Source organism: Macrobrachium nipponense, chromosome 41 (assembly GCF_015104395.2).
Source record: "Macrobrachium nipponense isolate FS-2020 chromosome 41, ASM1510439v2, whole genome shotgun sequence".
Classification (NCBI taxonomy): domain Eukaryota; kingdom Metazoa; phylum Arthropoda; class Malacostraca; order Decapoda; family Palaemonidae; genus Macrobrachium; species Macrobrachium nipponense.
Genome location: NC_061102.1, coordinates 4,856,254 through 4,873,593, shown reverse-complemented (window position 1 = coordinate 4,873,593; position 17,340 = coordinate 4,856,254). Strand labels below are relative to the sequence as shown.

The following is a 17,340-nucleotide window of genomic DNA, read 5'->3' as shown; positions in this document are numbered from 1 at the left end:
TTGTGTAAGAGAAAACGCAATATGCCGTCATCGTAACCAAATTAATGTTTAGTTTATTGGATGACAAAGTTATATATTTAAAGGTTCTTATAAATGTTTAGTCTTTGTATCTATCAAGAGACTTTGTGCTATGAGACGAAACGTAACATCACATCTTGGTGTCATCCTGTAGGGAGTAAATATCGGGGCATCCTGCCCACTGGAATTTAGTTTGTGGCACCTGTATCTTCAGGAGAATGGGATTTCAGTGTAATTTAGAAGCAAGGGAATGCATTCGAGAACCCATATGAAATTATATTTATAACCAGACTTACTAATATTTTTTCATCGTTGTATAAACGTGATAGAATAAACTTTTATTTGAATGAGTAAATTCATACTTGAAGAAGCCGATAAAGGTCATATTTTAACTCTCTCTCTCTCTCTCTCTCTCTCTCTCTCTCTCTCTCTCTCTCTCTCTCTCTCTCTCTCTCTCTGATGGGTTTCACGCTTCATATCTGCCGTGTTGGCCATTAACGTTTTTTCTTTTTATGCAAAATTAATTCAAATTAAAGGTGGTAGTTGTTCCTTTACAGTACATTAGGCAAAAGGTGAGCGTTGTTGTTGTGCTAAAGTCTATATCAAAGATTATTATTATTATAATATTTTTTTCTATCACAGTCATCCAATTCGACTGGGTGGTACTTATAGTTTGGGGTTCCGGGTTGCATCCTGCCTCCTTAGGAGTCCGTCTCTTTTCTTACTATGTGCGCTGTTTCTAGGAGCACACTCTTCTGCACGAGTCCTGGAGCTACTTTATTATTATTATTGTTATTGTTCGAAGGGGTCCACAGTAATAAAAATGTTACAAGTTCCTGTATAATTTATAAAAACTTTATGAAAACTTTCGGGAGGGTTCATCTTCAGTCCAAATGTTGTGCGTGTGACCTGAAAGTCACGTTCAGATTGTTCCTAAACTGTCTGTAGAAAAAAAGCCATACCCATTTCTGGTGGTCTCGAATTCGTTGCTGTTGCCAGATACTGCCGAAAAAAAAAAAAAAGTTGAATCTTTCTTTGTTCGTGAAGTTGAATCCTTTGGTGGTTTTTTTAGTCATTGTTTGAGGATTTAATTCCCCAAGGTTGTTTCAACTGCAGCGTGGCGCGTTTGATCACCCGTATGAAGTCGCTTTCATTATTGTTTTTTTTATTGGTGTCCGCCATTACGAAATTTTATATATGACTTCTGCTCAGCAGACTCCCGTTTTCTTTAACGTTGCAAATCCCGTTTTCGTTTAACAAACTAGTTTCTTTATGATTGATGAACCGTAACTCGTAGCTCGCGCTCTGCTTATCCCCAGAGCCAGGTCATGCGACTGTGAGACTCCAGTCCGCGGCGATAAACCAGTTCTTGATTATAACCTGTCACTCGAAAGAAGCCAGCCTTCATCTTCTCTTTCTTCATCTCCTTCTTCATCTTCTTCTTCTTCTTCTTCGTGGGTCGAGAGAAATCAGTGCTACGATCGACGACCGATTTGTACTTCGAGGCGCTGGATCGTGGATGAAATCCATGTACGGAAGACTTCCGTAAAATAGGCATTCAGAGAACTGTGATTATATATATATCTATATAATATATATATAGATATATATATATATATATATATATATGGTATGTATATATGCAATGGGAATTAAATCATTCAGCAATTTCGTAAATTTTAAATAAAATCGAGTACGGATACCCATTCAAAGTGCAATTGCGTGTGCAAATTAAAAATCATGTACCTTTGCTTACATCAGTGAATGGACTTTGAATTTTCCCTCCACCCCCATCAGAAAAACCCCTGCTCGCAGAGAGATGACTTTCCAATTTTCCCTCCCCCCCAAAAACAAAAAGGCACAAAAATCCGTCGGCAGGAGAGAGAGAGAGAGAGAAAAAAAAACAGGCAAAAAGGCAAAAAAAATCCATCCACAGGAAATTAAGTCTATTTCATAATCAAATGAAAGTGATTCCCGTCACTGCATCCCATCCATTCCCTCGGGATTCGGGGAATCGGCCGTTATGGAATGAAGGGGAAAAAAAACTTAGGGTAAATAAAAGAGAGGGTGACCCTTCTCTGAATTTTCCTGTTATCAACTGTGTTCAGCCCGTTCGACCCAGCCTGGCTTTCCCAATAGGACAACTTTAACCAATAGACTTGTTCAATGCCCCTAACTCAGGACCACCCCAACCCCCTCCACCCCACCCCCCCCTCTCCCGTGCAATCCTCCTCCCCCACCCCTCCAGCTAGAAGAGGAAACTCTCTCTCTCTCTCTCTCTCTCTCTCTCTCTCTCTCTCTCTCATAGTATTTGCTATTAGATGCATACTTATGTTTTCCATTTTTTTCTTTCTGTTAAATGTTAACTATTGTGCACCGCTCTCTCTCTCTCTCTCTCTCTCTCTCTCTCTGGAAATACCATATATAGCATTTTTTCCTTTGTTTATATTAATGTTAACTGTGCTGTTGTTTATGTAACTAAAATATCTAAGAGAGAGAGAGAGAGAGAGAGAGAGAGAGAGAGAGAGAGAGAGAGAGAGAGAGAGAGAGAGAGGGGGCTGTTGTCAGCTGAGACATAATGATAGAAATCAGAGGCTGAATTAAGTACCCTCGATTATTTTAATGGGAATAAAATTAAGGTTATATAGTATTTGCATAAAATACTTCAGCTCCCATGCCGTGGAGACTGAATCGTTCTATCTGTGATAAAACCGTTTTTTTTTTTTATCGTTTAACGTAAGTTTCCATTGAAAGAAAGAATGGTTATTTTAATCCGCTGAACACCTTTTTAGATTGACGGAAGACCACGCTTCTGTTTTTTTTTTTTTTTTTTTTTTTTTTTTTTTTTAGATTATCATGTTTGATTTTTGATAGCGACACCTATCATAAGTTTAATATTTTATAGCGTCCCCTATCATAAGTTTGATTTTTGATAGCGTCCCATATTATAAGTTTGATATTGGTAGCTTCCATTATGCAAATAGTGTACAACTGCTCTAAAAATCAATCTGGCCATTTTTTTAGCCTATTATAAGTTCTTATTTTTGTGATAACTTCCGATATGCAAATAGAGTGCAACGGTTTCCAAAATCAACCTGAACTGGGGTGAATTTTTTTTGTCACAACAAATCGAGCCTTTTTCAGCGCGTTTTATTCTGAAGTCACTTTCACTCCATAAAACCTCGCAGCAACTGGCTCTGTTCTGTCTCTCCGAGCTTAAGTGTAAGGATTAGCCAGAATTCGAGAAGTTAAGAGGTCAGTTTAGCTATTTAGATCTATATAAGTATATGCAAATACTCATACGTTTATAAGTGGTGCAAGGGAGGTAGAAACTCATGCTTGTAGTTGACGGGTTTTTGCGTGATAGAGGAAATTATCTTGAAAAAATACCGTGAGAAGTTCAGATCCGGCTAGTAATGAAATAGGGCTCAGGGATCCCGTAGACTTTAACGGCCTGTTGCGTCTTGCTTATTACATGCACCAGTTGAATCGATTTGTGTTTGTTTGCTTGTTTGTTATTGTATTCCAACTGAAGTGAAGAAGCCGAATGGGTTATGAGGTATTTAAATTCTTCAAGCAAATTATTTTTATTATTATTATTATTATTATTATTATTATTATTATTATTATTATTATTATTATTATTATTATTATTATTATTATATTGTTTGCTTCAGAAACAGAATATAGATTGACATTCTCGATATCCCAATATTCATTGGTTTAGGAGAGGCAAAATCAGATGCTGGAAAATGGAACACAAACTAAATTAGTTGGTAAAATCATCCCTCGTCGAAGTGTGATTCGAGAGGGTTAGAATATATGCAAAACACTTGAGGTGGAAGATTGACAACTTTGAGTAATGTGGATGCCTGACTTACTACGTGTGAGGAGGAGGAGGACTGTATGAACATTGTGGCTGCTGCTGTTGCTCTTGAGTTTATTAATTCGATTATGATTCCAGTGACAAAAAAAGGGCCTAACAACAGGTTGTGATAACAACATTTAGTCCTTTAGTAAATGCTAACAACCTTGTTGTGAGTAGTGTGGTACTATCAGTCCCTCCACATGTACTACAGGTGACAGAGTGTGTGGTGGGGGCGCCGGCCTTCGTAGCCCCGCCCACCAGTCCTTGACAACGACGCCCACGCCTCTCATGCCCCGCCTTCAAACCACGCCCGGCCTGAGCGGCTCCGCGTCACGCCTGAGTGGGGGGAACGAGGGTGTTGGTGTTGGCCTCGGCGTCGGGCATTCCTACGGAGGCTTGGCGTCCACGAGGCTCGGAGGATCTTACTCGGCCCTCGTGTCCTCAGCCGCGTCCTCGGGATACGGCTCTTGCGCTGGAGGAGGAGGCTTAGGAGGAGTAGGAGGAGGAGGAGGATTAGGAGGAGTAGGCGCCGCTGTGGTGCCGTCGACTCGTCACGAGGATTCCGAAGACCTCTCCGACGTGTCTTCGGGAGCCACGTCTGAGGACTCGGCCAGACGGAGACGACGCCGCTCAGCTCAACCCATGAAAGGTGATGGTGTTCGCTCGTAATCCCCACTCTCCCCCCCCCCCCCCCCCCCTGCTCGCTCAAACACCCCCTTCCCCAATATATGAGTCCCGTCCGCACGTGGCATCCCCCCACCCCACCCCCACCCCCACCCCCAATCTCGTTCCACTGCTTTTGGATGCATCATTAGAGGTTGTTCATCAGCGTTTTTTTTATTTTATTTTATCTTTAACCCCCTGAAATTAATGAAGTTTTGCAGTGTTTGACTGATTTGATGGTGAATACTTAATCAGCCGGTCTGTTTCCACTCGTTGAGAGAGAGAGAGAGAGAGAGAGAGAGAGAGAGAGAGAGAGAGAGTAGAGAGTAGAGAGAGAATTGTGAATTATTCAGAATTATTATATAATTTGGTATTTGTGTTATCAGGACATATAAGGTAAGAAAGCGAAGAACGACGGAATTGAAAAAAAGTCTCTTATAATTATTTTATGTTGTTCTTTGGCGAAGCTTCTTTTGCAGTTTTCTATTTTTTTCTTTATTTCTTTTTTCAAAAGGTTATTCAAACCTTTAGTGAAGTTTTGGTGTTTTTAAAGGCAAGATATTCTTGTTTTTGTAAGTTTTTGTAGTTTCTTTCTGTTTATATGTAATTGGTATTTACAAAAAACAGACTGACATTAAAACTAAAACTTTATTAAATATATATGAAAAAAGAATTTTACAGAAGTGTGTAGGGATTGTCAGTTCTTCTTATTAGACTTTGCACATCCAATTTTTCTGTTGAGGAATAAAAAAAAATTACTTTTCTGGTTTGTTTTCACTTATTTCGATGAATAACTGATTTTTTTTTTTTTTTTTTTAGTTTTGCCAGTATAACTTGAATGTTTTTTTTTTTTCATATTTTTTGGCAGTATAACTTAATGTGTTTTTTTTTTTTTTGGTCATATTTTTTAAATGGCAGTATACTTAATGTTTTTTTTGTCATATTTTTATGGCAGTATACTTAATGTTTTTTTTTTTTTTTTTCATATTTTTATGGCAGTATACTTAATGTTTTTTTCATGTTTTTTGGCAGTATACTGAATGTTTTTTTCTTTTTCATATTTTTTGGCAGTATACTGAATATTTCTTTCATATTTTTCGGCAGTATACTGATTTTTTCCCTATTTTTTAGCAGTATAATGAATAAAAAATTCACCTTAATGACCTCATCTTTTGACAAGAGAGCTCATCAGTAAGAGGAATCTAAGCTCTCTCTCTCTCTCTCTCTCTCTCTCTCTCTCTCTCTCTCTTCTCTCTCTCTCTCTCTCTCTCTACAGATTTTGTATGTTCGAGGTATTCCTAATTTTTTATTGCTGCTTTTACCTTGTGTCCTTTGCGTCTTGTGGATTTAGAGCATAGCTTGTTTACCTATTAATTTTTTTTATCTTGTAAATTGGGACAATAGATAGTCATGACTTTTGCATATCATTAACTTGAAATATTTATTATTTTGTATTGTGAATCTTTCCTTATTCGAATAAAATTTTAGTAAGGAAAAACAGAAAACAGTTTGGTTGTGAAATCGTGGCCCCCCCTTTATTTATTTTTTTTGGTAATGAAAGAGTTATCCCACTAATCAATTAAAATCTTTCCTCTGCTTTGTGTATCCACTTTTCTTTTTCTTAAACTATAATGAGAAAATTATTGTCCTCTGTGGAAGTGCTTCATCTCTTTAAACTCTAGATTTATAATGAGGTGCCTTGATGTAGTGAGTACTCAGGTACATGGCCGCTTGATGAATAACCCTCAGGTATCTCACTTTGTGAGAGATGGAAGCTCACACACTTCGCTGTATATGCTTAATCTTTGTTTTTGTTTGTTTTCTTAAATTGAAAGTTACCCAAAAATATCTTCGTGAATGATGGGCGTACGTGAGTTTTTGAGTGTATGTATGTATGTATGCATGTGTAGTGAGTGGGTGACTTATATTTGGTCGTCGGGGGAAAATTGAACAAATATTTGGCTAAATAAGAATTGAGGAGTCCTTTCAAGTGGTTTTTCTTTTGTTTATTGTAACAGTTTCTCCTTCTGACCAGTGGAAACCAGTAGGGCTAAGCCCATTTTTTTCAAATCCTCTTTCCGGATTAGAGGTGAAGGGTCTTACTTTGACGTTTCCTGTGACTCTCACAAACTCAATCCCTAACAGAGGACGCTACTTCTGTGAAGTATGCCAGTTGGTACGGCATCTGTTACTTTTTCTATGCTTACATTGATTGACGATTTACAGTAGTAAAAATACTCACAAAGTTGGCATCAATTTTATCAAATAAATATTTGCTCTAAACACTTACTCGTCCACCTACATGTATACTAATACTCATATATGCATGTCCTTTAATGTTACGTTTAAGCAATCACCTATGCTCCTTTACGTAACGAGTTATGTCAAATTCATATTTAATTGGGAAGTAATCTTCCAATATATAGTCATAACATATTGCCCAGGTCGATGGACGTTTACAAAAAGGACAAAATCCACAATGATGTGTATTTGGTATCTGTAATTCCCATTTGTATTTGCATCTGTATGTGTTAGCGGTGGTTCTCTGATTTCATTTGATGTCCTCGGCGTGTTGCAATGAGAAGTAAACTTGAGCCTTTTGGAGAGGAAAGAGCCGGCTTGGATTTTCATGCTTCTGAATTCTAGGGAGGAGGAGGAGGAGGATGAGGCTACTTTAATGGTTTCCCATGTTGAACCTCCACTTTTCCACGGCTTGCATATTGCCTGGATGTTCCTCTCTCTCTCTCTCTCTCTCTCTCTCTCTCTCTCTGAATGTACATTGTAAGTGAATTGTGTATAACTGAATATTTGTGTTTCTTTGTACAAGTTTTGAATGATTGCGTAAAGATTATTATAGTAAAGGTGATTTTTTTCATGGAAAAACGTTGGATAATTCGCTATCATTTTGTTCCTTGACCCCATGATTAGATTCAGTAGCAATAATATCTCCCATGGTTTCTGTGTTATTCCCCCCACCCTATCTTCCTGTTTATTGCATATATTGCCCAATATTTTTTCGAATCCAAGACTGTGGGTGCGTGTAAATAATTGTTTTTGGATGCATGAAATTTCAAGGATTGATGGTTGACTATGAGTTGTTGTTGTTTATTATGAGATAACAGTTGAACATTTAGTACAAAATCTTAGATCATTTGCAGTAAAAGTAAACATATTCTGTGAGAAATGCCATTCGTTTTGCAGGTGTCTTACACACCCAGCATAAGGTAGCAAGTTTTTATCTGCTAACAATTAGTTACTGTTGGAATTAGAGGAGAATCTTCAAAGTTATCATTCGCAGATTCCGGGATTTTGTACATAATTTGATGTTATCCCTGTAAGTCGTAACAAACATTTCAAGGGAAAATCTTCATGCCATTTATTTTGTATATGCAGTGTAGTTTGCATTGAACATTGCACTTGTAATGTGTACATCTTATGGTATTATTTATTCTCTTGTGGCATAACTAATGATTAAAGTGAATTATGCTGAGAGAAGTAGTACATAGTACACATTTCCAAAATACTTGTAAACAAAAAGAGAACTTTTTATCACTTGGTGTTCAAGAGCAGTAGATATATCTCGTGTAAACGGTATTTTGACGGTTATACACATGCATGACATTGTTGATTCTAATGCACCATCTCATGTTTTGTGTGTTTTTTTTGAAATGTGATTACAATACTGAGTTTGCAAGCCCATACGAACACCAATTGTATTCCTTAATCACTTTTGTATTTTCAAGTGTGTATTGTATCTAGGGATGATTAAGTGGGTCAAATTGTTTATGCCAACGTTTGATGGTCAATGAGAGGTTGCCGTATTCCAGCAGGGGAGGCATCTGTGTCTGGCAATGAAGACTTCGAGTGGGTTCGTGCCTCGCCTATGTTAACGGGGCTACTTGAAGGTCACGTGACTCGGCTAGCCACACCCCCAGACCACCGGGGACACTCGTTACGAACAAGTCTAGCCACTCCTCCTGAATCAGGTGAAGAAGGCAGTGGGGTGTCAGCCCACCGACACCGTCAGTACACGCGTCCGCCACCTGTTCCACGCCCTCGCACTCTAGAGGCAGGAGATCTCATCCCGCATCGGCCAATCCGAGATAACCTTCGAGATGGTCTCAGGGATTCTAGGGATGGTCTCCGAGACCGACTCTATTCCCCATCTAGGGACCTGACAGGCCACCGGAGATCAAGGGATTCCTCCATCGAACGCAGTGGAAGGGACTCGTCGTGTGAACGAGGATCAGTTTCTAGCTTACATCAGCACAATCACCATCACCATCACCATTTATCATCCCGCCTTTCTCAGCACACCTGTGAATGCCCCTCATGTTGGTGTGAGGAGGAAGAAGGAGGCTACGACTCGTGTGACGAACGCCACCACCACCATCGTCATAGTTATCATGAGGGACTCCATCATGCACACCTCCATCAACTGCAGTCCCACCATCACGGACAACCTGGGACACGTGAGGCTTCCAGGGAGCGACGAAGCAGAGGTCAAGGTTCTGGCGACAGCGGGAGATCATCCCCATGTTGCTGCAGGCATTGCCATCACTTAGGATCACTCAGTTCCCTCTCCAGCCATGACTACTGTGCTAATACTCGTCTGGCGCTGCCATGCACCAGCAAGGTGGGTGGAGGGAGTGCTCTTCTCTCTGCTGCTGCCCCGCAAGGGAGCCGCCGACAACGCCGCCTTGACTCAGACTACATCACCCTTTGGAGCTGCCATTCCCCGTCGGTATGTTCCCTTAAATTCCCCCTCCCCCCAACTCCATTCACTCATAGCCACATGTACGCACATTTTTTTCTCTGAGTCTCTTTCTTTCTCTCTACGTCTGTATAAACTCAAAGCCCTCCATATTGAGTCACCATTGGTAAATTTTTCCCCCAAAGATTTTTACCCAGTAGTGTAATTGCATCATTCATTGCCTTACACGGAACAAGACTTAAGGATAGCATTTGTGAGGGCTGTGTGTCGGAGTAATCAGGATGAGGGGTTGGCATCCTTCAGTTTCCCAGATGGTGACTTCCCCATTATATTCTCTTCACGTGGATCCCAGAGACTCAATTAGGCCTTTTCATATCCGTAATCAATCAAAACGCAGTATCATTGGTCCTACAGCCCATTCCCCAAAACTACAGTTATATCTTCAACACCAGGTTCAGAGCAGCTTAAAGTTCTTTGTTTAACCTGAAAGAATATTTGTTGATACTGAAAACCTGTTTTATTCAAAATATATCCTCCAGAAGGGATGTTGATGCCACCGTACGATATAATCAGTTCAGTTAGACTCACTGTTTTCCTTTTCATGATACTGATATAGTTAGCACACACATGAATGTTTTGTGCTTTCTCTATGTTTATGTTCATTGGGAGCTCTTCATGATGGCGTGTGTGTCTGTAGTGATGGCGACCATGTCAGTGGTGAGCTCCCTTGTGGGAGAGGCTGCAAGCAACAGCGCTTCATTGCTTTTCTTAACACTCGAGTTTGCTGCCCATTCTTCTTCTTCTTCTTCCTCTGTAGGGGATGGAGAATGACTCCCATAACCTTTTTTATTAGACCTAGACACTAAAAAGGCTTTAATGAACTCCATTGCTGAATGTATATCCACTCTTCTTGCTTGTTTCACTGGGCTTTTATTAATTGTTCAGTCTTGTTGAATACTTCAAGATTTTTTTGCAAAGTCAAATTGACTTCATGATATTTATTTTGAAGTCTTAATATGGGTTAATGTAATATTCATTACAATATTGTGTATCTACTTTGCAAATGTAGATCCAGTGCTTTCAATCCATTTGCCTGAATTCACACTCTTCTTTTGGCACAATTTCCCAAGACTGTTTCATTAAAGCACATAGACTTAACAGAGGGGGACAAGATAATTTATATATATATATATTATAATATTATATATATAATATATATATAATTTAATATAAATATTATATAATATTATACTATATATAATAATAATATAATATAATAATTAATCTATATTATATACTATATATATTCTATATAACTAATATATCTATCTATATATATATATATATATATATATATATATATATATATATATATATATATATATATATATTATATATATATATAATATATATGTATATATATGATATATATATGATATATATATATATATATATATATATATATTATATATATATATATATATATATATAATTTCCTCTGAATGAAAGGTAGATCTCCTTGGAATGACAAGGATTTGTTAGCAATTTTTCTAGACATGTATTTTAGTTGTTACAAAATCTATTTTTTGTTTGTCTAATATTTTAGATCTATAGTCTGGTGTATTATACTAGCATAGTGTATCATGAATTTTGACATCTGTATCGATATTTTGTTAATCTGTATGCAGTTGAAATAAAGGCATAATAAACATGTGTCTCTGTTAACACTATAGTTTGGTGATGTCTGAATGTGCTGGTATTGTGAAATCTTACAATATTGTTCCTTAATTATTTGTATGCTCATATGAGATCATTTGCACGACGTCAGCTTTGTACTCGACACGTTTTGAACACCATAAAAGTCAAATGTTTCTTTGTATATGGAAATAAATCACTCTCCTTTTAAAAATGCATGCAGTATTAAACATTCTCTCTCATTACTGTGTCCATCAAAATGTGAACAAATATGCATGGTCACTTGCATGTTTATGGTACTTCAGTCAAGAATCTCTCATCGTTTATAAGATGCTCATACATACTGAGCGTACAATCATGTATGACCTCCTTACTTTCTCATTTGTATACTTTCACTGATAAAACATTGCATTCTGCTCTGCGGATAGGTAATGAGAGGGGCGGTTCTCTTAAAAAGGAATAAATTGTTTTGTAAACACATGACACTTGCAGTTCCCAAATGAAGTTTGAAGTTATGAACTGTGTGATTTGTGTTTTAGTTCATGGATTGTTGAAACATTTTGTATTGTACAGTGTGTCTTATAAAACTTTTTGTAAGTCTCGTAATTTTTCCATGTTCTTCACCCTCCAAGAGAAGTAACATTTTGGCTAGTACGTTGAAGTTTTGGTTCAGTTTTCAAGTTGTACAGTACATTTAGATAGACATAATAAAATATAATTTTGGTACTTGATTGGGTTTGAACTGTTAAATTGTCTGGCCTCTCAGCATTTGGCTTATTTCCAATTGGAAAGTACTTGAAAGCTTCCATACATATCCCCTAATGTAGAATTGTTTTTTGAATTTCAGATATGTGTGTGTTTCTTGTCATATTTGCATCATTTCCATAACACTCCGATGTTGTTGTTTTGGATATGACTTGATATAAGAGCATGCAGCGTAATATTGCATTTTGGTATATAGAAATCCCTGATCTTAGAATTCAGTGTTAAATTGTTGTAAAATTCCATGTTTATTATTTTGTCTTTAACGTTTTCTTTTTTACTTTTTACATTTTTATTAACGTTTTCTTTTTTACTTTTTACATTTTTATTCTCCTTTCCTCATCTTCATAGTGGCATCTTTTACCATCTCTCATCCATTTTATTTAAATGAAAGCTAATGAGTGGGGGCCATTCCAGGGCAGCTCATTAGAAGATCGCGTCCACCGTTTGGAGGGTGACAAAGATTCTCTGCAGCTTCAAGTCACCGTACTCTCGGAGCAGGTGGAGGCACAGACTGAAAAGATCCAGGACATGGAATCACTTTTAGACCAAAAGAAAGAACTACTCAGGAAAACCGAAGAGCAGCTACAGAAGGTACGGTTATTTTAGACTTGGAAAGTTTTGATTAAGTTGTGTGTGATATTGATTACTTTATATTCATGTACTCTTTTTTAGTAACTTGAACTTGATGTCACCATTAAAGATAAATATGGAATGACACTTAATTAAAATGGAATTAGAAGTCGTCTCAAATGAAATGTGCTCCATCTTCAGAAATATCTAAAACATGCTTGAAGGAGGAACTAAGTTTAATTTCAGTAAATAGTCACCTCTTAATACAATTTCTTTTGAGATCAGTAATCTTCAGATTGTCGTGGTGTCTCACTTTCTTCTTCTTTACTCCTAAATCAGGAACTTCTTTCTCTGTTCTTTTCATATTTTATTCATGCTTGGGCTAGCTAAGTTTTTTGGATTGTCTCCCAAACTTCAGTACTATTTAGAAAAAGATGGGTGATAGGGTGATCATTATCCTGATTTTGTTACACACACATAATGGGCACTGATTGAGAAACTTTCAAGATATATTTAGAATTTATTTTCTCGGTAACTCCAAAACAAATTAGAATGTAACTCAAACATTTATGTAATTATGTAGTACTAATAAACTTATATGAGAATTAACAGTAGGTGGTATCTCATTGCCATAGGATATATATATAGTTAATAATAATCTAATTCCTTAGAAATGATTAATGCTAACATAGCAGCTATATAACCCCCTATAATTCATGCAGGAGGTTATGACAAGGAGCAGTCTAGAAACGCAGCGTCTTGAACTCTTCAGTGAAATTAGCAACTTGAAACTACGGCAGGCAGCTTTTGAACGGGAAAATGCAGAACTCCGTGATAAGATCCGACGAGTAGACCATCAAGTAGATCATGTCAAAGCTCAGGTATATAAAAGCATTTTTATTGAACTGAATGCCATCAAGACCAAACCAGTATACTTTTTTTTCTTTGTTGATGGTTTTACTAAATTTGATCATTGTATCCTGTTTGCAGAGTATAGAAATATTTCCAACAGTTGCTTTTGTCTTTTGTTGTGATTTTGTGGCATACTGTACAGCTTAGCTTATTTTTTACATTGTCCACAAAAGACAGGACAAAAATCAAAGTTGTGTCCAATCATTTGTGTCAACATTTTGACTAACCAATATGTTGGTATTTAATGTTAGCTAGTCTGTTGTGTTTTCTTGAGTGCTGCTGCATCCATGCTGTCTGCTGTTGAGTATATTTGGAAAGTAGTTCTACAGAGGTTTGTATACCACATTTTATTCACTGAAAACCATTCTCAAAGCAGCAAAGTATGATGTGCACAAAATTTTGATAGTTGTTTTGAGTTTCGCAGAATTTATGTTCGTATTTTCCAACATTAAAACATAGGCTGCTTAAAACTAGATTGAAACAACTTTTACATAAGTGAGGTTGCTCATTGCCAAATTGAAAGAATTCTACATAAGTGTGTGTATACATAATGAAGTTTTAATTTTATGACCTTTGTCTGAAAAACTTGTATACTGTGCTCAGATGTGCAGATATACCCAACATAAAGCCATAAAGATTTTGAAAAGTTGAGTAGTTTGTTTTAAAATTTCTCAAAAGAATTCATTCTTTTTTGTAAGGAAGTTTGTTGGACTCATGGATGCAGTACTTTGTTTGTCATGTGAGAGCTATGGTGTTATTGTTTTTTATTTTAAAGTTTGTATAGTATTTTTTAAGCTGTGCATGTCTGTTTGTAATACCAATGTGTCTTGTTGTATGGTGTTCAGTCAGTAGCAACAGGTGTTGGCCGCAGTGGTAGTGGGAGAAGCATAACCCCTGCAGCAGCTTCTACACCTGTCCATTCTATCTTATGTTCACCAGATTCGCCTCAGCCGAGCCATCAGGTAGTATTTCATGTAAATGTACTGTATATAGTGTACATGTTTTGGTGGTACATGTTGCACCTTTAACTTGTGCATGAATCATTGTTCTAATAGCTGAACTATTTGTGTACAATGCTTGTCAAAACTAAGGGACTCTTTTCATTATGGTTTTGTGCGTATAAGTAAATTACGACGGCAGCTTCTCTTACAGCTTCTCTTAATCATGGTAACTGACATGTTCAATCATATTACAAAATTTGATAGGTCGGTTAAATCTGAATTATGCTACAGTTTGTCTGTTACCAGTTATTGTGGAAATGTAGCTTTTAAGCATTTGCTTTATAAATTAGTATTCACCAACCTGTCGTTTAGTGTGTGGTGAGTACATTACGTACTTACACTCTTGAATTTCATTCCTTACATTTGAGGTATGATGGTAGTGCACTTATTAAGAGTTACATTATTCCTATATAAAAGAATATAAAAGAGTAATTACGTACATGGAAGAAAGGGCTCCCTTTTATCCTTTATTTGTCCTTTGCAGGCTGTCCTCACCTAGTTGTAAAATTCATTTAACTTTCTCTGCTCTGTTTTTGTAACCTTCATAATACGTATCAAGTCCTTATTCTCTGAGTACTATATAAAAATGACTCGGGTCTCAGGTTATATTACTTGACTGTAGTACACTAGAAAGGCACCATCTTTTTTTATTGTAGTCTCTTCACAAGTATTCCAAGTCTCAGATATACTAAAAGTTTTTCCAGCTTCCCTTGGGCTCCCCGTTTATTTTACATCCTTTTGGTGTCTTCCCACTTCTGTATTAACTTCATTAACTTTGTCAACTCAAATTTCCACCTTATATGACTAGAAGTGTAATTCAACAGTCTTGTTACATTTCTTTATAAGGGTGATAATTTGTCTACATACTAAATGTTTATATTTTTTACTTAGGTTCCCATAGGTGATTAGTTACTAAATTACCTGTTTAGAAGAAACAAATGAGCAACTTATTGAAGCAAATAGACAATTTATTTTTTTTCATTTTTTCACTTATTAGCACTGGATGCAATGGATGTCATGTTTGAAATGCAGTCGGGAGATTTGAACTTTCGACTTAACCAATGTAATAAAGCTTTGCAGTTAAATGCAGAGGTTGGTACATTTCTGTAATGTTGCAGAAGAGCCAAAACAGTTTCTGGCATTTTCAATGATGAACAGTATTGTACACAAATTTTTCAGTTGATTAAGTATTTTAGCTTTGTATGTCCACTGATTTGGAATGTGTAAGCTTATTGATGTTTAGCCAGCTTTAAATCAGTCATCATAATTATTTTTGGACATTCTTGAAATTTGTATTGTTTTAAAAAATGTTCCCAGTCTAAATTAAAAGTACTCCTGGAAATTGCCATGTCCAACACACTTGCCAAAAGTTATATTAATTATTTCATATTTATGTTTTCTGTAAGTGCCGCTAATAATTTTTCCTTTTAATGAAGATTTGACCTCTTTACACAGTATTGGAAGGCCCTTCCTTGTTGTGTCAGATCTTAACTTTCAAGTATTGCTGTAAAAGTTGGTCCCATACATGTATTATAATATTTGAAATGATTGCAGCACTGTATATGTTTACCCCTCAAAAGTTCACTTACCATAATCTCACATAGGTATACAGGATTATTTGTTGGGAAAGTAGAATGGCCGCTGGTATCCAAGGATAGCATAAAACATTTACTCTATTTGTGATATGTTTAAACTTTTGTTTTGCTGTACCTAGTAAGTTACTTTAGTTAGTGAATAGATATGTAGAATGAATAACCATTTTTGGCTTCCATTTTAAATATTGTTGTAAAACTATAGGTGTGGTTAATCCATCTTTGTAAACTCGTAGGCTAATTTAGTACTTTAAGTAAATATATTTATTACTGAGTTGCCTACTCACTTTACTGATGTCTTCATTTTTTATAATACATTTATTGAAGTTGTAGGTACCTTCTCATTATGCTTTTCTTTATATATATACAGTGGTACCTCGAGATAAGAAGGCTCAACTTACGAAAAACTCTAGATACGAAAGCAAATACGAACAATTTTACGGCTCTACATACAAAAATTGTTCAAGATACGAAAGGTTGTTGCTGTAAAGTCCGAGATTCGCCCGGACCACCGATAACAATCTTGAAACTCGCGCGCCGCCAACTGCGTAGACTCGCCACCATCCTCCCACTCTCCCATTGGTTCCTGATGCTAGTCACCGCCATGAGATCCTTCTCTCCTATTGGTAAGCATCCCTCCCATGATGCATCTACGTAGCGGCGTGCTTCTTCGGCCACTGCACGACATCATCGGTATCGTAAGCACGCGATATTCGTTCGTTCTAACGATTTCGTTTATTAACGTAAATTTGTCAGTGATTTCATTGTAGTATACTTTATCGTGTTGTGTGAGAACTTTACTACATTCGTATATGTACTACATAACATAATTACAGGCAGTTCCAGGGTTACGACACCTACAACGCTCATCTGGCAGAAGAAATATGACACCAAAAATGCAAAATATCAATATTTGAAGGTTTTTTAATGCAAAATGCAATAATAATGCAGTTTACATAGTTTTGAATGCACCCAAAGCATTAAAAGTAAGGTTTTCTTAGTATTTTTGGTGATGTTCCGGCTTACGACGATTTTCGGGTTAGTACATTGCGTCTCAAGAACGGAACCCCTGTCGTAACCCGGGGACTGCCTATACGTACAGTATATAAGTAGTCATGGGTCCCAAGAAAGTTGAAATTCACGGAAAGAAGAGGATGCTCTCTTTGGAGACGAAGATGGAGATTATCAAGAAGTATGAAGCTGGTATGCGATTGAGTGTGATCACCAAGGAATACGGCCGAAATCCGTCGACAATAGGCACCATCCTTAAGCAGAAGGATGTCATCAAAGCAGCTACACTTTTCAATTTCAAGGGCGTTACTATTTTGTCTAGCAAGAGGACCCACGTGCACGATGAAATGGAAAGGCTTCTTCTTGTCTGGATAAAAGACGAAGAAATCGCTGGCGATACGATGACGGAGACGGCAATCTACCACAAGGCCAGCACTATTTTTGGCGATTTGATTGCCCAGGCCGAAGACGACGGAGGAGAAGGGACATCAACGCCAACCCCAGACTTCAAGGCTTCACATGGGTGGTTCG

General features: G+C 37.1%; 1 protein-coding gene across 24 annotated transcripts in view; it reads left to right on the top strand.

Moving 5' to 3' along the window:
• LOC135212446 (liprin-beta-1-like) overlaps nt 1-17,340 on the top strand; it is a 153,176-nt gene that overhangs the window by 99,810 nt on the left and 36,026 nt on the right. For 13 of the 24 annotated variants that reach the window (XM_064245844.1, XM_064245835.1, XM_064245825.1 and 10 more), the window contains 5 exons: nt 4,098-4,535; nt 8,377-9,293; nt 12,138-12,314; nt 13,016-13,174; nt 14,051-14,167. In XM_064245844.1, the coding sequence (XP_064101914.1) occupies nt 4,098-4,535; nt 8,377-9,293; nt 12,138-12,314; nt 13,016-13,174; nt 14,051-14,167 (1,808 nt within the window). The remainder of the gene's footprint in view (nt 1-4,097; nt 4,536-8,376; nt 9,294-12,137; nt 12,315-13,015; nt 13,175-14,050; nt 14,168-17,340) is intronic. The other 11 variants (XM_064245841.1, XM_064245830.1, XM_064245839.1 and 8 more) reach the window with 6 other exon arrangements.